We start from the raw sequence: 24,098 nt of genomic DNA, 5'->3' as shown, positions 1-24,098 counted from the left end.
GCCCACCCATGAGAGACCCGACGTCCGCCAGAGGCTAATGAAGACAAGACGGGAGACTCTTCTTGAAGTTCAACATAGTGCAAGGAGAACACAGAACAGACCTGTCCTCCTGTCCATCGTCATGGGAAATGTGAGATCTCTCCCAAATAAGAAGGACAAATTAACGGCGTTGACCTGGCACCAGAGGAATATCAGGAGCGCAGCATCATGCTGTTTACGGACACATGGCTGAACTCACTCATGTTTCATTGGATGGATTTTATCTAAAATGGGCCAAAAGGACACAGGAGAGTGGAAAGAGGAAAGGAGGGCTAGCTGTGTTTGTGAATGACAGATGGTGTAAGTTTGGACACATAAAATGGCACCATGTGAGTGGCTGCCTGTTGCAGTAGCTCCTGCTTTTTGGTTTTCATGACCTCTTTTTCCAAACTTTGCTACACTTTCTACTTACCTTGTTTATCTATTATTGTGTCTTTTAGAGTGTGTCATAGAGGCTAAGGTCACTGCATTTTTCAGTGGTCTTTTACCCATTTTTCACATTGTGAATGATTGTGTTCGTGGGCCCTGCGTGCAGCCATGGGTCCCCTTGTTTACACCCAGGATCAGCTGCTAGCACTCGACTCACGGTGGCGCGACCGGTACAACTGGACGATGTCCCTCGGGAACTTAAGAGAAAGAGAAGGGGATGTTGTGCTGGAGTGAAGCGCCAGGCCAGGAGGAGATGGGACAGGCCCATTCTCCCGTCCATCATCATGGGGAATGTAAGATCTCTTCCCAAAGCTAACAGCGGTTACACGGCTCCAGCGGGAATACTGGGTGACCCCGGACACAGTCGCAGCATTGGACGGTTTCCAGATCTTGCGAGCGGACAGGACATTGGAAAGCAGTAAGAGGAAAGGAGGAGGGTTAGCAATATTTATTAATGAAAGATGGTGTAACTCTGGGCACATCACCATGAAGTAACAAGTCTGCTGTCAGGATGTTGAACTGTTAGCAGTTAGCATGAGGCCACACTACCTGCCAAGGGAATTCTCCCACGTCATCACCATGGCTGTGTATATTCACCCCTCTGCTAATGCTGATGCAGCCTGTGATGCGCTTCACTCCATCACACACAGGCTACAGACACAGCACCCACAGGCCCTTCTCCTTATCTCAGGGGACTTCAACAATGCTTCTCCTTCCTCCACTCTGCCCATCCATCCATCCATTTTCTTCCACTTATTCCTGTTAAGGGTTGCAGGGGGGCTGGAGCCTATCCAAGCAGCTACGGGCGAGAGGCGGGGTAAACCCTGGACAGGTCACCAGTCCAACGCAGGGCCAACATATATAGACAGACAACCATTCACACTCACATTCATACCTACGGTCAATTTAGAGTGTCCAATTAGCCTAGTCCCCAATTGCATGTCTTTGGAAGGTTGGAAGAAGCCGGAGGATAAGAGGGTCACGGCTCCATGATAATCTGTTTGTTGAGTCTGAGAATATTTAGTCAAACAGACTGAGAGTAAAGCTATACAAACGAGACAAAACCTAATATTTGTGTTCATATATCGGAGATCCCCCTCCGCCCGGCAACGCAACCCCCACCACAGCGGCTCTGCAGACGAACAGGAGAGCCCGGAGAGAGTGCTGATCTGGGTGGAACCGAAGAGACGGTGCTGAGGTGCACCAACACGCTCACACACGGTCACTGATCACCGTACCGGCGAGTCCCTCCAGAAAGACAGACAAAACATAAACAATATAGAAATAAATTCAACCATCTCCTCCGAGCAGTTAAAAAGAAACATTACAGTGACAAATACTTCTACTAACAATATCAAGGAAACATGGTCAATCATTAACCAGCTACTCCACCGCAGGAAAGCCAGAGCAAAGTTCCCACATAACTTCTACGATGGAGGAAAAACCATCACTGACCCTCACGAAATAGCCTGTAAGTTCAACCATTTTTTGTTAATGTTGGTCCCTCCCTGAGTAAAAAAATAGTAAAAAGAGATGGAAGTCCACTGGATTACATTGATGGGACTTACCCTGTATTTAATCATTTTGACTACACTGATTCCCAGGAGGTACGAGACATCATAGGACAACTGAAACCAACTGCAGCAGGACATGATGAAATCCTAACCACACGAATAAAGGAGGTAAAAACAATAATTATTGATCCACTAACATTTATATGCTCCATCTCATTGGCAAATGGTTATGTACCAAATGACCTAGTTAGCCAAAGTCATCCCCATTTTCAAATCCGAGGATCCAAATTATTTCACAAACTATCGCCCAATTTCGATATAACCATCTTTTTCAAAGATTCTGGAAAAACTTGTCTACAAAAGAATGCTTCATCATATTAACACAAACAACATACTTCACAATCACCAATATGGCTTCCGTAAGAAAACACTCGGCCTATATGGCTCTACTTGACCTCACGGATAAAATATCCACTGCATTAGAAAATAAGGAATATGCACTGGGAATTTTCCTAGATCTTTCCAAGGCTTTTGATACTGTAAATTACACTGTACTACTGTCAAAGCTGAGCAGATATGGTTTTCAAGGCACTGTTTTACAATGGTTACAAAACTACATCACTGATAGACAACAATATGTCACTGTCAAGAACACAGAATCCTCCAGAGCTACATTATCATGTGGAGTGGCTCAAGGATCACTACTTGGGCCTTTGTTATTCCTGATTTATATTAATGATTTTCATTCAGTATCACGTACCATGTTCTCCATTGTGTTTGCTGACGATATACATGTCATCCTTTCCCACAAAAACTCCAAAACCCTCATTAATGAAGCAAATCATTGTCTTATTATATTGAGCAAATTATTTCAACTTAACAAATTATCATTAAATATTAAAAAAACAAGTTAATAATATTTGCAGGTAAGAAGAAATACAACCCCGGGGAAGCTAGGGTCGCTGTTGAGGGTAATGAAATCAGTAGAGTTGCTTCAACACCTTTCTTGGGTGTATTGGTTGATGAGAATTACTGCTGGAAAGATCACATTGACATGCTTTCAAAGAAGGTTGCAAAATCAGTAGGGATTGTCAGGGAAATTAGTCAATTTTTAAATAGAGCCTGCCTAAAAACCCTATACTATAGTTTAATTTATCCTTACCTACCCTATTGTAATATTGTGTGGGCTAGTACCTATCCTTCTTACCTCCAAAAACTATATATATTACAAAAAAGTTTGTTAGATTGGCAACAAAACCAAATCCATTGGATCCATCTACACCTCTATTCGCAATCATCAATATCCTAACCATCTTTGATATAAACATCCTCCAAACATGTATCTTCATTGATAAGATAAAATACCAAAATACTGAACTACCTGACCACTTCAAGCAATACTTCCAGTCAATCTCCAGTTTTCATTCCTACCCCACTAGACAATCCAACCTACTGCATGTCCCATTATATAGTACCTCCAGGGGGCAGTTCTCTTTAAAAAACAAAGGTGTCTCCTTATGGAATGCCCATTTCCATCTTGTGGCCAATACATCCTCTCTGTCCACTTATAAAAGAAGGCTAACACATACATTAAATGCCCAAGTGAGAAAGTAGAAGATAGGCAAATATACCATTCACTTCTATTTAATTTAAATTCTAAAATTTCTTTTTACCAACCTGCATTATTGTTCGCTTTATTTCTTTGCTTTTGTTTTGTTTTTGTTTTTTAAAATTTTTGTGCTGATCTTGTTTTAGTTTTTTGTTTTTAATAATCTAAACGAAAGTCATGTAATATCCTGTAATTGGTGAAGGCCCTGCATTAGACCCCCTAGGGTTTCTGACCTCCAGCACAACAACAACATGTTATCTTTCCTTTTGGAAAGAACTATGTATACTATGAATAATTATATGTTCAGTTGTGCAAATCAAATAAATCAAGTCAAATCTTACCCCGCGAGAACCCCACACCACACCCCTGCAGAAGTTCTCTGATGACTCTGAATTGTCTGCCTCATCACAGATGAGGATGACAGATAGTAAAAAATTGTTCTGATCTGCAGCTGTAACCAGCTTTCACTCTTTTAAATTTTTTTTAGTCTTTATAGATTGTATCTACGTGTGTGTGTGTGTGTGTGTGTGTGTGTGTGTGTGTGTGTGTGTGTGTGTGTGTGTGTGTGTTGGGATTTTAAAATAAATCTATGATGTTTAACCAACACAAGATCATTTGCGGTTTGTCTTGACTGTGAACACCATACTACATAATATTTATTATGACCCCTCGCACCCAGGGGGTCTTGGGAGTGTAAACAGTCTGCGTAAGGCAGCTAGCGAGACAGAGGCTGCTACTCCTGACTTGGACACCGTTAAAACTTTTTTAGTGGGCCAGGACGCCTACACACTCCATGCCAGGGCTTTTAAACACTTTAGCCGTACTAGAGTACTGGTCAGCGGTATTGACAAGCAATTTCAGGCTGATCTGGTTGATATCGGTGAGTATTCTTAAGACAACAACAATGTGAGATATTTGCTGACATGTAGACGTGTTCAGTAAATATGCATGAGTACGCTGTCTAAGATCTAAAAGAGGGGCAAGTGTGAAAAAGGCGTTTGCTGACATTTTGAGCAGTGGACGCGTCCCTGTAAAACTCCAGACAGATGCGGGAACAGAGTTTTATAATAAACACTTTCAGAGGCTAATGAAGACACATAACAGAGTACATTTTTCCACCCTGAACGAGACCAAGGCGAGTGTTGTGGAGCGGTTTAACAGGACCTTGAAGACACCTATGTGGAGGTATTTAACATCTGTTAATTCAAGGAGATATGTGGACGTGATCCAGGAGCTGGTCAGTACACACAACAAGTCTTTTCATAGATTAATTAAAATGGATCCTTGTGATGTGAACAGTGAAAATGAGGCCATAGTCTTTCACAACTTGTACAAAACAAGAACAAATTCCAAAGTCACACCTTTTAACTGTAAGGTGGGGGACACAGTGTGAATGTCAAAGCTGCAATGCGTGTTTAGAAAGGGTTATGAACAGACTTTTACAGATGAAGACTTTACTGTGACAGAGTGCGTGGCCAGAGACCCACCCGTATACAGATTAACAGACATGGCGGGAGAGCCGGTTAGAGGAACATTTTACGCTCAGGAGCTGCAGCATGTGATAGTAGATAAAAACAAAAGCTTTAAAATTGAGAAAATACTGTCCCGGAAAAAAGAGGCGGGAAAAAACATGGTTCTGGTAAAGTGGTTGGGGTGGCCTGAGAAATTTAATAGTTGGGTTGACGCCCGTGATATCGTTGATGTATCATAAATGTCAGAGCCACATCACAGTGTTAACCACTCTGCATTCCGGCGTGCCACAAGATGGATAAAAAGAACGGGTTCTACATCACACTGCCTAGTAATGCATCAGCACGCCTTTATTCTAATAACAAGATATGGAACTCCAGGACAAAACTGGCCAGGGCTATTGTTTGAAATGAGCCATATGAGGTGGGTGTTATTGAAGTACAATACCCCAGGATTTGGGCTTGTTTTCCCAGCTCCGACGCCGTCATCACCGTGACGATGACTAATCATGTGACAAAGACTGTGGAATCAAAAGACATTATGCTAACGGTGGGACATTATGATTCAGTCTCTAGAGTTTTAAAAGAGGTTAACGCAAAGCTCGCCACCCACACCACATATGGGGTCATACACTTTGCGTACAGCAACATCAGCAATAGGGTTTATATCGGGTGGTTTGAACCGTCTACAAACAAAACGCAAGATGCTACTCAAATGACCACCGTCACACTGCGCGGGCGACTAGCTGAAATACTGGGTTTTACCCCGGGTGAGGAGTTTGAGATTTATTTGCCAGTTATTCCTATGAAACATGTAGCCCCCTTCCCCACAGACATCCATGGTGGGGCGATACAATATTTTTATTGATAGTGATATTGTGGATTACCAGCTGGTCGGCGACAGCCATGTCCCCCGTGTCACCGCCCCTAAAAAGAAGAAAAGAAATAAAACACCTGCCAAAACACAGTCGTTCCAGAAAGAAGGCAGCACCCAAGAGGAGAAGAACATCGTCAGCTCACGGCAGACCAGGGATAAGAGACATATTTTAACAAAATGTCGCTGATTCACACCCAGTCAGGAGTGTGTGAAAACCGAGCTCGACTTGTTCACAGTCCCATACACGCAGACATCTATTAAGAAATCTACATATGTGGAGGTAGCACCAGTCTCAGCTCTCACAGAGAATGGCCGCCTGGAGTTCTATATTTCGGCATGTGGCAAGGATTACCTGGATTTAAACGACTCATATATCTAAACACAAGTGCGGATCAAAAACCCAGATGGGGCGGCTCTGGATGGTCAGGCTGACGTGGGGTTTATTAACTACCCCGGATGCAAGTTATTTTCTCAAGTTGATGTTAAAATAGGGGATAGGTTGATCACACAGAGCTCCAACACATACCCATACAGGGGTATAATTGAATGTTTAATCAATTATAACATGGACACCCTGAACACACAATTAAGCAATGCGCTGTTTCGTAAAGATGGCCGTAATCACATAAACGACACATCTATAACTGGCGCTAATCCCGGACTCGCCCACAGAGGAGCGTATACCGTACACAGCAGAATTGTTGAGCTAATTGTACCGATACATGCTGATTTGTTTTTCCAAGAAAAACTTGTGCTCAGTGGAGTCGACATATCGTTAAAGTTTATACGCTCTACAGACCAGTTTTGTCTGATGACTCCACAAAATGTGTTGTATAAAGCCAATATAGTGTCAGCCAGCATATTTGTGAAAAAAGTCTCCATCTCTCCCACTGTCAGACGAGCTCACAGCAGAGCCCTCCAACACACAAACGCAAAATACGCAATCAACAGAGTTGCCTTAAAGGCATTCTCCATCCCCCAGGGCACTAGGGTGTGCAATCAGGAAAACCTTTACAACGGCCAGGTCCCGAAATTTGTAATTGTATGCTTTGTTGATAACGAAGCCTACACAGGGTCATAAGTCAGAAACCCGTTTGATTTTCAGCATCGCAACACCGAGTTCATCAGCCTGTATGTTGATGGTGCACCCTATCCAGCCAAGCCGTTTCAACCACATTTCCCAAATGGTCAATATGTAAGAGAGTACTTTCAACTCTTTCAAAGCAAGGGTCGACACCTGAAGGACAGATCATTAGCCATAAACAGAACAGAATCTGGGTCTGGCTACACCCTGTTTTGTTTCAACCTGGAACCTGACGAGGGTCATGGCGGAAACATATCTCTGATCAAGTCTGGAAATGTAAGATTGGAGGCACGATTGAGAAATCCCCTAGCCAGAACTGTTAACCTCATTTGTTATTCAGTGTTTGACTCAGTCATTGAGATATCAAACAGTAAACAGGTGCTGCTGGACTACGACTGAGAACCATGAACACCGCCGAGCTGTCCGGAGTTGTTGAAAAAATACTGAAGAGAGACCAGTGTTTTTTAGGTGTACTGGCTTGTGATGAGCTCCCGAAAAGGAAAATACCGTGGTTCCCTGCAATGACGATTGTCAACACAGATCCGTCACATCTGCCCGGAGAGCATTGGCTAGCTCTTTACATAACAAAAGACAAGAACGGATGCTTTTTCGACAGCTTTGGGAATACACCTGATATTTTTGCCCCCGAGATAAACACTTTTTTATGGAAAAACTCTATAGCTGTGTCTTATTCAAAAAAACAGGTTCAAAGCCATCAGGCTGTCTCCTGTGGCCAACACTGTGTTTTTTCTTTACCACATGCAGAAAGGAATGTCTTTTGATAAGAGTGTTAAATGTATATGGATAATTTACTGCGTAATGATGCTATGGTGTGTAAGTTTGTAAACAATATCAAACCTGTAGCCGTGTGCCACGGCCATGATTTTACATGTGTGCAGTGTGGAAAATAAAAAAACGAGAAGTCAGTATGCTCTCAAGCGTATTTTATTCTCAAAGAAAACATCATGACTTATGCACCAGCATTTATTTATAGTAGAAACATACAAGGCAAAACGTGTGTGATAAGTGAAAAAATCATGGCTTTACATCGACCAAAAAGCTTTCAAAAATAAAATAAGCCGGGATAATGCAAGTATTGACAACGACAATAAAATGAAGAAAAAAAGAAAAGAATAATGCAGACATCAATTCCATTAGCTCTTCCATTCATTCATTCATCGTCTTCCGCTTATTCCTTACTAGTAAGGGTCACGGGGGGGCTGGAGCCCATCCCAGCACCTACAGGGGGGTACACCCTGGACAGGTCGCTAGTCCATCGCAGGGCCATCATACAGAGACGAACAACCATTCACACTCACATTCATACCTACGGTCAATTTAGAGAATTCAATCAGCCTAGTCCTCAAATTGCATGTCTTTGGATGGTGGGAGGAAGCCGGAGTACCAGGAGAGAACCCACGCAGGCACGGGGAGAACATGCAAACTCCACACAGAAAGATCCCGCGCCCGAGCTGGGACTCAAACCCGGAACCTTCTTGCTGTGAGGCCACAGTGCTAACCACTGCACCACCGTGCAGCCCTCATTAGCTCTTCCACAATGATCAAATAGCTTTTTAAAAATAAGCCAGTATAATGTATGTATTGACAACTAATAAAATGAAAAAAGAAGAAAAGAATAACTAAACATCAATAGGTCTCCCACAACTCGTCACCCAACATTGTTCTCTTGCTGCCTCTTCCAACAATAGGTGTTGAATAGGTAAAGCCGACATCATCTGCGTGTTTTATGTCACCGATAGCTCTGCGGACATGAGTGTTTGGTATCGCCGAAAGCGGTACATTTAAATGGTAAAATGGTAAATGGACTCAATTTTATATAGCGCTTTTCTACCTTAGCGGTACTCAAAGCGCTTTACAGTGTCATCTCATTCACCCATTCACACACACACTCACACACTGATGGTGGAGGCTGCCATGCAAGGCGCCAACCTACTCATCAGGAGCAATTATGGGTTCAGTATCTTGCTCAAGGACACTTTGACATGGTCACCGGGGTTGAGGATCGAATCAGCGACCCTTCGGTTGCTAGATGGCCACTCTACCCCTGAGCCATGCTGCCCAAAATCAGCCAAAGTTTTTACAAAAGTCAACCACCCCATCGGTCTTGACGAGTCGCTCACGTTGTGGGTAGCTGTGACATTTTTGATCAAATCATACACGTGTGAGCCTTTAATTATTTTATTATTGAGAATAATTTCCCCTTGGTCTGACCACGACACAGTGTCTGGAGCCCGAGTCAGTAATGCCAAAATGTGCTCCGCGTTTCTCCGACTCCTCTAAGGCATTTGTTTAATTAAATCTGAGACTACACGGTCTCTAGCGTCTGGTGTGTGTGCAGCAGATGTGGCAACAGAGCCCTATTCAGCATGAGCAACGGCCTGAACAGGGTTTTGGGAAATAGGGAGCGACAGAGTCAACACATTCTTTTCCTACTCACCTTGTCTCAGAAGTGTCAGATATCTCTAAGATAGAAGCATATTTTTTGGCTTTTTCATGCAAATTCACACCTGGCTGATCCAGAACCTCGACCATGGCTTTGTCCAGCTCGTTTAGCGCATCAGCTCTTAATTGAGCTGGTGTTCTGCTGCTTAGTGTTTAGAGGTATGTTCCCATTTAGCGCTATTTCACACGGAGAAATGATGAGATTGGACCCCCAATTTGCTATAATGACCCTTCTCATATTCGGCGGTGACTTATATAGCAGTTCGAGAAGTGGGACGTTTCTTTGAACGCGTGAAAACGTCATGACTTTTTTTTTCTAATGTTTTTTTATGCACGTATACGACCATCTTCTCAGCCAAAAGATTGCTTCTGAGTCTCAAATGATCAGGGGTCTTTGCTTTATCATCTATGAATAGGTACCCGTAAGTGGCGGAGGTTGCGTCATTGAACGACTCTAAAAAATATTTGCTGTTTCCTGGAAACATCTGTCTCCCTAATAATGAGGTTAGGTAACGGTCCCTGGGGTTTTTGAAAAGGACCAGATAATTGGTGTTTAGGCTGATGGTCCTGCTGGCTTTGCCTTGGATAAACAGATTTTGCACCGGATATCTGCAGCTAAGATTTCAATGATGTACATATTTTGTAAAAACATTTTGAACTTCTATATTACCACTGGTGTCAATCATCAAGTCATCAATAATTAATCGAATTTTTTTTCTTTCAGGTGGTAGGAGAGAATCGTCACACAGAGAGTCCGGTAAACCCTTCACAAAGTTTATCTCTCTGAGTTTTAAGAGTTGATCGTATAGCGGCTGCCAACACGAATAAATGTAAATGACGTTGTCTATAGGGTGTGAAATAATCCGCTGCACATTTTCTGTAATATCTTTAACAAAAAAAGTTTTCCACAATTGGATGGGCCGCTCACCACCATGCTAAAGGGGTGTTTTAACCGGGGGTCAAAACCAGAATCCATTTTTAAAAACCGTAAGGCAGAGTGGTGTAATCGGGAAACATCCGGTGCTTGTTATAAACTACCTGAACTCTTTTCACTACTGTGTCATTTTTAAGGTGGAATCGCTTTTTATCGCGCTTGATCATATCCGACACAGCTGTCAAGTGGGCGTCTGTGTTTTTATTGGCTGCGAATGATTGAACCAAGCCCTTCAGGGATTGGGGGGTGACGGTTTTGGAGTTGACAGAATTTAATGTCACACCCTTGCATTTAACAGCGGTCTTGCCATGGTGTGTTTGGTATGCGTAACACTTGGGCCCTCCAGACACAAACTCTGTGATAAAATCCCCATCCTCTAACTCATCTGTTAAACCACCCAGATACGGACCTGTCGGGGGGACCCACTCCCCTGGTTGAGATGTGAAGATCACAGAGTCTGTGTTGCAGTAAAGCACACGCTCCTGCAGCTTGTCAAGCAGGTTGTAGAGCTCGAGGCGTGCATGCGCGGTGGTCATGGCGCCTATGAACACATTCACATCTTTCACCCGAGCCCCCAAACCGTCGGCGTGTGACCATTGCACCATAACAACGTCGTCAGAGATAAAACAAAACTGGCTCACTTTGTAATGATCACTAAACATGAGCTGGGTAAACCTCTAAGGCTCTGGTATCAGCTCACATGAGGCCATGTTACGACGCATACTAAAACGGCCCCAGAGTGAGTTGAGGAGGAGTTTGTTACAGCTTCCGACTGCTTTGTTGACACAGATTTTGGCCGGGTCAAGTCTGATACCCTCCTTTTCATCATAGTCGGCTATGTATTTCTCACGTTCCTGAGGTGTTGTGGCGTGTTTGGGGTAGCCTGAGGCTTCCTATTTGCATTTCAGGAAGGTCTTGACATATTCTTTAAACAGCGTGTCTGTCTTGTCCGGAAAGTGCCAGACCTCATCAATGTGCAACAAACGATACCCCTTTTCAAGAGCTTTTTGGAGTTCAAAAGAGACCCACGTCCCAGACAACTGACGCTCTGTGTCACTATGTCTGCACTCGTCTGACTGATTTACTCTTCAGCACAGGTACGGCATAGCGGGAACATGAGCTTGGCGTGAGCCTTGTATGGGAGGACAGGGTGGTAGAGCCCCCGCGGCGGCAGCACAACACACTTAATGAGACCAAAATAGTTTTCAATGTCATCAAAGTTGTTGTAAATAATTTGCGGATGGCCTACAGGGTATTGTTTTTTAGACTGCACTGTGGGGTAAAGGCTGGTGAAGTCGTGGTAGTGAATTTTTTCACCACCCATGCACTGGTGGTATAGTTTCATTGCATTTGTATGGCCTCCAAACAATGCATCTCTAGGGTTTAGACGTTCGGGTTTTCTGTACGTGGATAGAAAACCTGTAACGGCCTGGTCAGATCGACACAGTGCACTCCACTCATACCCTCACATCACAACCACTCTCAAGCCATACTGCATTCTCAGGGCTGTCACACGCTCAGAAAACTGGTGGAAGAGTTCACCGTAAGAAATTTTGGACACTGGGTTCTTCTCGCTCTCCACATGACACGTGACACATCCGTGGTAAAAACAACCAGCAAATTCATAACACGTCTTTGTAGACTCACAGAAACCATCAACAAAGTATGGCCCGATCTTCTGCTCGCCCGCGTTAAGAGCGTGTGGATGGTGAGGATGTGTATTTTTCCGCATGCATCACATACTCCAGCCACTGTACGGAGGCGTTAGAGCAGGTCTTATTTTGTGTCACATATGCGCCATTGTATGTCAGAGCCACTGTGTCGGCACATTTTTCAGGTGTACAAGCGTGGTTTTTTTTTTTACCAACTTTGTAAATCACCCCTCAGCCGATACAATATTTTAAGATGTCGCAGGGGATCTGGCCATGAGTTTTATTGTGCTCTTTGTGTGCTTTGTAACAAACCTCTGATTTGCAGATGCGGTTGCAGTCCTTGCATTTTAAAGTGTTTGACACTCATTCGCAACAGTGTGTAAAGCACACATTGCACAAATATTTACATTCATGCCTTAGAGGACTGTCATAAGTGTTGTAGCAGTAATTACAGACATACGCTTTGCCGAAAAAAGTTTTCACGTTGGTGATTAAGTAGTAGTGATGTGTAGATAAAGCCAGATGGTGTTTAAATTAGGAGTGGTGTTAGTCTGGAAACATTGCAGTAGTTTACGGGCCTCTGTGTGGTGGTAAATCACAATTTTGGCATTCATTACAGCCTCAAATTTTGCCACGTGTGTGAATAAAACCGGTTGTGAGGGGTCGAGACCTGCTGACGCGTGTAGAGGTGTGGCAAGCACCATTTTGTCGGGTTCAGATGCTGCGGCATCAGCAGCGTGCGCTAGGCATAGTGAAAAGTAAAGGTTGTTATCTTCTACATTGTTGTTTGACACATTACCCAATTTCAAACTCCCTGCTCCTGATTGGTTTTGCGCAACTGTAACAATAAACTCCAGCTTGTTGTCAGTCATCGATGAATCATTACTCTGAATAGCCTGTGCAACCGCCTCTATAAACGTATCCTGGTTGTATTCATCGTCAGATTGTAATACACATTGCACGTCGCTAGCCCGGGATGGTCCTCTCAACACAACATTTAAAACACTGCCAGATTGTGCTGGTTCAAACTCTGTTGCAAAGATTTCCTCCAGATCTTTTAAATCCTCATCTGTGGGTTTACTCTGGTTCGTCTCCGCTGTGTCTGCTTGTGCTGGTTCGAGCCCTGTTGCAAAGATTTCTTCCAGATCTTTAAAATCGTCTTCTGTAGGTCTGGTCTGACAAATGTCTTCCAGAGCCACCACTGTGGGTGACAGTTGCGTGATCCAGGGCCCTTTAGCGCCCTCTGGTGTCATGGGCAGTTGAATGTTGTGAGGTGTGGAAATAGGTAGTCTTTCAAGCATATTGACCGCCTGCTGGATATGCAGGAATCCTGGTGTAGGATCTATGAATTGAAAATAAGAAAAACTTGTTTGGTCTGAGGGTGTTGATAAAACTGTTTGAAAAGTATGCATTACAATTAATATTATAATTATTATTATTCCTGCTACTATGCACATATACAAAATAACATTAAGGTACACACAGGCACACGCACATGCCTGGGGCTCATTGCCTTTCTCTCAGCTGTGCATGGCTTCTTCTCACAGGGTCTGTATTTTTTTAAATTAAATGTGTTAAATTGCGTGGTGGGTGTTTTACATACACAATGGATGATTTTGCCCTGTTACAGGGCTGAAAACTGAGCCTGTTTTTGCACTCAGGTGTGGTAGGGGTGTCTGTTAACAAATAAGTGATGAATTAATATAGGGTTAGGGTTCGACTTAATTAGTGGTAAATTTGTTACTGTAAAATGTGAAGACAATATATACGGAGTTGCTTACCGCAGCGATCACCCATTATTTCTCCCAGCAATAAGGAAAATCAGGACCCCGATCCTCTGTGCCTATGCACCGCATGGCTGGTGACACAACTGTTTGACCTCCTGAAGCATTGTGGTTAAACCATACTAATAAATAAAATGGGTGGAGCCCTGCCACCTGACCGCGGCTTGTCAGGGCTTGAGTTTTACTATTAAATGCAGTATTTAAAAAAATCAAATAATTTAGCCAGAATGGGTTACTACGGAACCCCTTAAAAACATTTATTCATGTTTAATTACATTTTCAGATTTTATCACACTGGCCCCTTTAACAAGCATGTCATCACAGAAATCAAGACCACACACAGTGTGTAAAAAGGTTTATATTTATTTAACTCTCCAGAGTATACAGGGAAAAAAACAAAAAAAACACCCACATCGAAGATAACCTCACTTAGGCTGCCATGTGTTTGAAATCAAGCGTTGTTCCACACAGCTGGTCCAGTATCCGGGTCCCAATGGTTTGCTGCGATAATAGCTATCAATGGCTTTTATGGCAAAGGCAAAGGCAAATTTATTTGTATGGCACCATTCATACACAGGGCAATTCATAGTGCTTTACAGAGGGAATGAGAAATTGAAAGTTAGAATCAGTTTAAAATTGAAAACATGAATTAAAACATTCAAAAACCATTTAAAATCAATTCGACAGCAGACAAATCAATATTAAATCAATCCATCAATACCAAATTACCCAGATCAATCCCAAATCAATACTATAAGAAGGCTGCAGTAAACAGCAGTGTTTTCAGCCCTGATTTAAATGAGCTGACAGTTTGTACCCCCCTCAGAGGTTCAGGGAGTTTGTTCCACAAGTGTGGACCACAGAAGCTGAAAGCAGCGTCTGACTGGGCTAGATCGGGTTACATTGTCTCAAAGGCTCCTGCTATTTTAGAGGGGCTGATGAGCATTTTCTTTAGATATAGAAAGTTTCTGATTGTGCGCAGGAAATTGTTGTTCCACAACCTCGTCGTGATAGCGTCATAATTCTTATCAACGTACCGATAGGGTATGTCATCATCACACGTATGGGTCCCCTGCCACACGTCCATGCAGCCATCGTCCCGCTGCTGCGCGCGGCACTCCACACAGTCATCGTACCACTGCGACATGATTGATTCGTTTAGCATCGGCAGTACAACTCTTTTCAGGTGCTCCATAAAGCGGCCTGAAGTCTCACGGTCCATGTAGCGATCATCACTATCCACATACACACCGTCAGATCCCACTAGAATCTCACAGGACGGATCCTCTAGTTGATGCGCCACCACCGACGAATACAAATGCCTACCCTCATCTGCGCACAGAAATAACAGCGGTATTAAAACACAACGCATTAAAACAAATAGGCATTGGGGAAAAACTTACCGTTAACCAGAGTCATGTCCATGATTCACAGGAAAAAACACGGGCGTTGAGTCCACCGCTCTACACTTTGGGTCGGAAACGCATATGATACAGCAACAAACTCTGGGCGTATTTAAGTACTTCCCAAGAGTCCCATATGACTAGCGAGACATGTCCAGGCATGTTTACGAACTGCCACAGAATCCTATTGTTTGCAAGCTGCGCTAAACCGTAAACGGAAACGGACACCGTCTTATTACTACGAATGTCTCTTAATCAGACAATAATTCTCATGACAAGTGACAAACTAATCAGACACGCTAGCAAGGCACTATCAAAACATCAGTAAACAGTGGGTTTTCTCTGCTGTGAATTAACAGCTTTCCCATGGAACTAACAGCCAACAAGTTGACAGGGTGTCATTTCTAAATAATAACCAGGAAACAGGCTGTCCACCAAGATGAGTAAGGACTGGCTGCAACCTGTCAGCTGTTCTGATAGCAGAGGAAAGTTAAAGTTCTTGAGGTGTTAGGAGTGTCAGTGTGTGTATTTGTTTTGTTAATCTGGTATACATTTGAAGGACTGCATGATAAGCGTTCACTATTCTGCTTGTCACTAAGTGTCACTTCATAATTTCATCACAGAAGATCTGGGTTTTTATACAGTTGGCTAAAGAGTTCATTTGGAGTAAAAGATTAAAGATTCAAAAACATAATTTTTCACAGGTAGATGTACACAGCACACTCACATTGAAATGGGATTGCGACAAGCGCCCCTGTGCAAACTGTGCATACAGTTCTTATATTTGCAGCAGTGCTGACAGGTGTCTGATTATGTGTGTTAACCTTCATGTGCTCTTGTCATATGTGCTGTGATTATGTATCCTAGACAAGAGATGAGTGTTGGTGCCTTTTTGTTCGCCCCATTACAACACCTCCATGACAGCCAACAAAAAAGGGAGTCCTAAATAAAAACAGTCCATCATTATTTGAAGAATTGAAGGTCAGTCTGTCTGGAAAGTTGCAAAAACTCTGAATGTGTCCCCATGTGCAGTTGCAAACACCATCAAGCTCGACAATGAAACTTGCTCACATGAGGACCACCCAAGGAAAGGAAGACCAACAGTCACCTCTACTGCTGACGATAAGTCACCAGCCTCAGATATCACAAGATAACAGCACTTCAGAATAGAGCCCAGATAAATAGCACACAGAGTTCTAGGAGCAGACACATTTCTACATCACCTGTTCAGAGGATACTGTGCCAATCAGGCATTTGTGGTCGAATAGCTGCTAAGAAATCCCTACTCAGGAAAAGCACCAAGCAGAGGAGATTTGTTTGGGCCAATAAACACAAGGAATGGACTTTAGACCAGTGGAAATCTATGCTTTGGTCTGATCAGTCGAAATTTGAGACCCGTCTGCTGTGTCTTTGTGCAATGCAGGAAAGGTGATTGAATGGTCTCTCCATGCATGATTCCCACCGTGAAGTATGGAGGAGGAGTTATGATGATGTGGGGGTGCTTTGCTGGTGACACTGTATGGGATTTATTCAGAAGTGAAGGCACACTGAACCAGTATGGCTACCACAGCATCCTGCATCAACACACCATCCCATTTGCATTTAGTTGAACCATCATTGATTTTTCAACAAGGCAACAACCAAAACACAACTCCAGGCTGTGTAAGGGCTATTCACCAAGAAGGAGAGCGATGTAGTGCTGTGTCAGATGACCTGGCCTCCATAGTCACTTGACTTAAGCCCAATCCAGATGGTTTGGGATGAGATGGACCGCAGAGTGAAACCTCTCCACCCTTTTCTGTAAAGGCTCACAAAAAGAGTGGAGTGTTTCCTCCACAGGGTGGCTGGGCTCTCCCTTTAGGCGTGTTCACACCATACTCGAATTTTCACTTCGCTTTTTTTGCGTGAATTTGATCGCTGGATCATTTGTTTTTATCCACGTCATTCACGCAAACGTTTTCCCTTGCCAGGATAATTTATTTCCGCCATTTCTTTCCATCATCAACCATAGCTGACGTTAGAACCGTTGCTGACTTGTATCTGTTGTCAAAGTCCCATATATGGCAGAAAATCAAACACCACTGTATCCGGATCCATGGCATAATCCGGAGGAGCACACAGCTATGTGAATTTCACCGTTTTCTCCGGGAGCTGCGCCCAGACGACAGCCGTTTCCAGCGGTACTTCGGCCTGACCAGGGCCCAGTTTGATGACCTGTTGGTGAGGATCGGTGCCAGGATATCACGGATGGACATCAAGTACAGGCACCTGGACCGCTGACATGACTTCGCTGCCATCAGGGGAATCTCAACACTGATAGGTTCTCGACACAACGTCATGTGAATTTGTTGCACAAGTTGGATATTTGTACGTAGACGTGAATACGCAAAATTCACGTTGCGAAGTCATTCGCGACATTCGCGTCACCCGGCGAGTACACACACAAATTCATGTCTAATCGCCTCTCTACATGGACTTTACATGTAAACTTATTGTGCGAAAAATTTGAGTCGTGTTTGGTGTGAACACGCCTTTAGAAATAGATGGAGTAGAGCCACTGCTCCTTTACATCGAGAGGAGACAGATGAGGTGTCTCAAGCATCTGGTCAGGATGCCTCCCAGACACCTCCCTGGGGAGGTGTCCGGGGCATGTTCAAATGGTAGGAGGCCTCGGGAGGACCCAAGACATGTTAGAGTGACAGTGTCTCTCAGCTGGCCTGGGAATGCCTCAGAATCCCCTGTAGGAGCTGGACTAAGTAGCCAGGAAGAGGGAAGTATGGGTCTCTCTGCTTAGGCTGCTGCCCCCGTGACCTGACCCCGGATAAGTGGAAGAAAATGGATGGATGGATGGATGGATGGATGATGAATAAATAGATAGATAGTCAGATAGTAATATGGATAAATGATCAAAACCATTTTGTCGCATATTCATGGAGCAACAGAGAAAGCAAGTACATCAGCTGATTCCCAATAATAACAACCATCTGCTCTGTGGGTTCCTGTGGTGTCTGATAGAACAGGCATTAGCAATGCAGTCCATCCTTGCAAGTAATGCAAGCCTTGCTTGGTACTAGTGCCTGGTGGCTGAGTTGGCAAACAGCAGGAAGTTGAATAATTCAGGGGGTAAGGGACTTTAAAAACTTTGGGAGTCACAGCCCATGGAGCCAGATATTTATGCAGCAATCCTTTTTTCTTTTTTTGTAATAAACTTCTATTTTGTTAACCTACAGACTGACTGCACAGCATCTCAAGTTTGTTTCCCTGCACATAGTCAGATGTATCAACCTCAACAGTGCCCAGGAGAGGGGAGGTAGGGGGTAGATCAGTAGCAGTGTCCCTCATAACTCTAAAGAGGCTGTGCTGGCTATTTATAGAATGTTAGAAGTAAAGCAGGTTAATTAGGCTCCAACCTAAAATAGTGCTGCTATGCACACTCTGTTGTTTTTTATGCACTTCGAGTTGCATGCTGCTGAAGCACCATTCATCTTTCTGATGAGACAAGACAGCCCTGCAGACAAGAGCATCTCTAACTCATGCTTGGGTCTTCACTCTGGTGCCTGCGAGCTTCACTGAACTTTTACCTCCCCACCAGCCTGATTAGTTGTTCCAGCTCAGTGCGTTTTAATCCACATAATATGATGATTAGTAGAGATTTACAGGGATTTAAAGATGGATTTTTTATTGTTTGGTATTCAGGCTGTTGTACTACATGCTATGTTGGATATTTTCTGTATATTTGCTATTGGTTGCCATATTTATAAATATTTCTGCACATTAGGCAATTTACATTGTGGTTGTGTTGTTAGCTTTCATTTTCATCAGGTTAATTGGCTTGCAGGCACATGGATAAAAGATAAAGTTTCTAATGGAATATTTTAGATTTCTGTATGAACAATTCTAAACCTTGTACTGATGCACATTTGCAGGATGAAGACACCTAGTCATAATGGCGATATCTGAGGATAAGCAGTATTGGATGATGCAAAGAAAGCAGGTTTGTTTTAAAAAAAATTCAGGAAGAAGGAGCACGAGAATGCATGCCACTTATGGCCACCAGGAGGGAACAGAAAACAACAGTCTAACGCCAAGAAGGCACCCTCTGCAACCACAGTTTGTGAGGCTAAAGCTAGCACTAGCATTACAGGCGATAATGTTGATTCAGAGCCAACTCTGCTGGTGTCTAAGGCGAAAGCTGAGACATACATCATCTTCACTGTTATAAGTGACATGAGTAGTAGGATGGAGGACCAATTCAACAACCTGGAGGCATCCTTGCAAGCTACCCAGGCCATCCTGACTGAATAGGATGCTTACTCTAGGAACTATAGCAACAGTGGGTACAGATAGAGGAGAGTCACCAATTGCTCCAAGAGAAGGTCACTGACCTTGAGGCATGCTCTAGATGCCAGAATAGAAAGGTGATGGGCCTGCCAGAGAGAGCTGAGGGTTAAAAACCCTTTGGAGTTTTTTGGCCAACTTTTTGCATGACCCGCTGGGTCCTGCTCACTTCCCAACCCCAATAGAGGTTGGCAGAGCGCACCAACTGGGGCAGCCACTAGGGGTGTAACGATCTATCACTTAGATTGATATATCAATTTAATGATACACGATCCAATATTATATATCAATGTTTTCCTTTTGCATCAATATCAATGTCTTTAAGAAACATCTTTATTTTGAAAATGTCTGTGTCACCATTTCCGCCCCTCTTTCCAAAACATTCAAACAATGCCCGCGGCCTAGCATCAAGCAGGTAATGGCAAGCAGCCAAGAAAAAGGCAGCAAGCATATTTACTCCCCTCTCGGGAATAAATCAGTTGAGTGGAAATATTTTGGATTTCGGAGAAAAGACAGGTCAACGGACAAATCACATGTCATCTGCAAACAATGCAATTACGAGACAAAATACTCAGGAAACACAACGAACCTGTCCGGGCACTTAAAGAAGAAACATGGCATTTACCCCATGCTAGCACTACCATTAATGTTAACATGCCAGACGCCGGCTCACCAGCTTTGACCAGCTTTTTTCCACAAAAACTGAACCACAACTCTAAAAGAGCAATGAGTATCACAGCTGCCATTTCGTATTTCATTTGTAAAGACAGGAGGACTTACAGTGTTGTCGAGAATGACGTTTGTTGTGAGCTACTGCATACTCTGGTGCCGAAATATGCAATCCCATCAAGACAGCACTTCAGTGAAACTGAAACTCAATCAAGTCAAAGATGAGGTTAAACGTGAGTTAATGAACGCAGAATGAGTCGCTATCACTACAGATCGATAGCCTTCTGTTGTACATGATGTCCATGTAACTGTGAGCAGTCATCATATTGACGCTGACTGGAAAATTAAGAATTATGTTCTTCAGACACGTGTTTTGAACGACGCTCACACAGGAACAAATCTTGGGACAGTTTTGAAAGAAGCCTGTACGCAACAAAAAACCTGCGCTTGGGGGCCTGACCAGTGCTCTTGGGAGGGGTGGTCTTCCTCCCAGCATGATGGCTGGGCTGGGCTTGGTTGCCGGCCTTGCCGTTGTGTGGTGGATTGCTTGCTGGCAGTTTTACTGGGTCTGAGGTGCCCTGGACTGTATCCGCATCTATGGAGTAATCAGCCCCTGTATGGAGGAAGATGAGGGTATGACTGTTCTGTCCGGGGGTGGTGGTCTTGGACGCGGGTGCCTTCAGCTCATCCCATCAGGCGGACTGGGCCTCTCGGGTGAGTGGGGGGTCCTGGCTGGCTGGTGGTGCCTTATGGCCTGAAGCCCACCTTCTCTGGGGGGAGGGGGAGAACAGGGGATGGGTGGATGGGATGGGGGTGGAAGGTTGGGGGGGTAGCTCTGTACAGGGGCGGTGGGCCTGGTCATTGTGGTGGGCTGTGGTTGCCCCGCCTGGACGTGGGGTGAGGGCAGGTGTTGGCCTCACCACTGGTGGGCCCCTTAGGGGGCTCTGGCTGGATCTCGGGCTGGAGGGGCCCTATGCCCCTGGGCTCTGCTCGTGCTGTGTGTGTGTGTGTGGGGGGGGGGTGCCCGGCGCGCCCAGGGTCCTCTCTCTGCCCCGTCTTCTCTGTAGGTTGCTTCCGAGCGGGGGTTGCTGCTCCTATGCTTTCCTGTGGGTCATGGCATTGGCTGGGCCTGTGGCTCTTTCCTGGGGGGGGGGGGGGGGGGGGGGCGTGGCTGTTTCCTTGGTCCTGACCTGCCTGCTATCCTGGGCTGGGGGCGTGATGTCCTGGTCCCCCACATCAGCTACAGTCAGCTACCCACAGCATCCAAGACAAATCGTAGCACACACATACACACATACATACACACGCGCATATACAAATACACACATGCGGTGCACAACTGATCCATAATCACACACTCAGACATTTATTTGAAAAATTATATTAAACCAAATGGTAAGCCTGCACTGGAAATTCGGCAACCAATTTTTTTTCTCTCTGTTGTTATTGTTGTTATTGTTTTGTTTGTTTGTTTGTTTGATTGTTTTTCTATTGTTGTTGTTTTTGTCCCCCCCCCCTTGTCTTCCCTATCCTGTCCCTGTTCTCTCTTCCTATCCACTCCTGAGCCTCAGTCCGGTAGCTTTATCAATGAACCAATACCATTCCTAATAAAGTTAAACACAAATGGCAATAGGAGGAGTTTATCAGTTTCCTCCTTTGCAGAGTAAAACTGCTTCAGTACAACAAGGCACCAGGAACATCGATACTGCTTGCCCCAGCTGCTGAACAGGACAGGTTTAAAAAAAAAAAAAAAAAACCTGCGCTTGTAACAGATAACGCCAGCAACATGTCCGTAGCTGGAGTAGAGGCAAATCTATCACCACACATCAAATGCTTCAGACATACTATAAATTTGGCCACACAGAAAGGACTGAATTGTGCTGGTGCAGCATGTCATTTGGACAGAGTGAGACTGATTGTGTCATTTTTTCCACCGCAGCACGGTAGCAACTGGAGTTTTGAAAGAGAAGCAGAGGTTGCTTGGGATTCCAGAACACAAACTAAAACAAGACATGAGCACATGCTGGAACAGTTTGTTTGATAAGCTCGAGCAGTTTTTGGAGCAACAAGCTGCAGTGTGTGCTTCACTCCTTGACAGAAAACTAAGGCAAGGCGCAAATGACGTGCATACACTCAACGAAAGTGACATCAGTGCAGCTGAAGACTTGGTTAAGCTACTCAGACCAGTGAAAAGTGCCACCACCATCATGTGTGAGGAAAATCAGCCTACTGTGTCTGTCATTGCACCACTTAGAGCTAAACTGTTGGAGCATTTCAGTGTCTCAGAGGAAGACTCCACTTTAGTAACAGAGGTGAAGCAGACTATGGCAAGGGAGCTTGAACAGCGATATGTGGATGTGCAGCTAGCAGTTAACTGATTAAAAACATTTGCACTTAAACATGAGAAATGTGGCACTTTATAGTGAACAACAGGAGGTCTATTTTATACTTTCTATTCATAAGAATAGATTGCTTTCCATTTAAATGTCTGGAAGGGTTCAATAATAAATTGTCAAATCACATTTTTGTTGGTTGCTTTTTGTGAGTTTATATAAATGTAACTGATTGTGTTAAATGGTCATATGATATCATCTCATATCGATCGCAGGCCCCTGAATTGAATCAAATTGGAATCGTATTGTGGCAGACTTTGTGATATCGGCAAATATTGTATCGTTGTCCAAAGAATTGATATAATGTTGTGTCGTGATGAAACTTGTGATTCACACCCCTGGCAGCCACCAGAGATTCAAAACTTTTGGATGAAGGAGAAAATACTGTGGCTGGCATGGGAGAACACCCCTCTGACCTACAACAGGAGACGGATCCACATATACCCAGACTTCCTGGCCGAGACAATGAAGCAGTGCCAGCCATTTGAGGAGGTGAGGAAGAAATTCAACAACGCTGGGATGCGGACCGGATTTCTCTATCCTGCACGGCTCTAAGCTACCAACCGCTATTACCAACATTTTCATGACTTTCAACACCCCAGAAGAGGCTGATCACTTCCTACTACTCTGCTAATGAGGAGCAGTGATAACCCTGCACCTGACTGTTTAATTTGCAACAGCTGATGTTGGCAGCAGGACAGATCGGCTAACATTACTTCACCCAGCGTGGCAGCTGCCAAACCCTTGGCGGTGACCTGCTGTGGCACAGACCTGCAGTTGTAGGATAATGTTAAGTACTGGACTACACTATTTGTCTCTCACCCATGTGCCCTATTTTCTCTTTTACTACTTAGTAACACCAAGTGCAAGATGTGTTATGTTTTGGTTTATTGAGGTGCCTAATTTGCTTTACATTGTTTTACAACCTGGGCACTCTCTAATTTTTATTATTGAAATATTATGATGTTGAAGAGGGGACACTGCTTTGAAGTTAACCAACATACAGTAAAACTGGTTAGGTATTGACTAGAATAGGACCCCGAAGACAGCATGTTAGGCTATTTTCTCTCATTTTGTTTGAGAAAGTGGGAGTTTGGGGTGTGTAAATGTAAGGTTACTTTATGTGCTTTACTTAGTGTTTTTGAGGGGTGGGGGGTTGTCTGGGCAACTCATTGTGTCAATGTCCATATAACATAATTTTCACTTATTTATGACCAGTGTTGTTTTCGTCACGCTGGACGAAAACGAAAATGACGACGTCAGACCCCTTTTTTCCTTGACGAAAATGAAACTAGGACGAACGTCACCAAAGCCCTGCAAAGACTAAAATGTGACAAAATTGTATACATTTTCGTCTGACGAGAACGAGACAAGACTAAATTGATAGTTGGTGGACGATCAAAGTTTCAAAATATGCGGGTTTTTTTCCGCCAAGTATAAC

The 24,098-nt window shown here is 43.9% G+C and overlaps 2 protein-coding genes across 3 annotated transcripts in view; both read right to left on the bottom strand.

The window, feature by feature from the left end:
• Positions 1-24,098, bottom strand: part of bcar1 (BCAR1 scaffold protein, Cas family member) — a 159,211-nt gene that overhangs the window by 88,948 nt on the left and 46,165 nt on the right. The gene's annotated exons all lie outside the window — the stretch shown is intronic.
• Positions 13,662-16,813, bottom strand: LOC147258423 (uncharacterized). Its single transcript, XM_086208301.1, has 2 exons — positions 15,258-16,813; positions 13,662-15,186 (listed from the first exon to the last, which is right to left on the bottom strand). The coding sequence occupies exons 1-2, from the start codon at positions 15,277-15,279 to the stop codon at positions 14,753-14,755; spliced, it is 456 nt and encodes a 151-aa protein (XP_086064427.1). The 5' UTR covers positions 15,280-16,813; the 3' UTR covers positions 13,662-14,752.

Source organism: Aulostomus chinensis, chromosome 7, assembly GCF_037954235.1.
Source record: "Aulostomus chinensis isolate RoL2024-O1b breed Wild chromosome 7, RoL_Achi_v1.0, whole genome shotgun sequence".
Classification (NCBI taxonomy): Eukaryota; Metazoa; Chordata; class Actinopteri; order Syngnathiformes; family Aulostomidae; genus Aulostomus; species Aulostomus chinensis.
This window is presented reverse-complemented; position numbering and strand designations above follow the sequence as displayed.

Coding starts and splice junctions, on each gene's coding strand:
- LOC147258423 (XM_086208301.1), bottom strand. CDS start 15,279: ATGGACATGACTCTGGTTAACG. Junction 15,187..15,257: donor GGACATGACTCTGGTTAACG/GTAAGTTTTTCC, acceptor TTCTGTGCGCAG/ATGAGGGTAGGCATTTGTAT.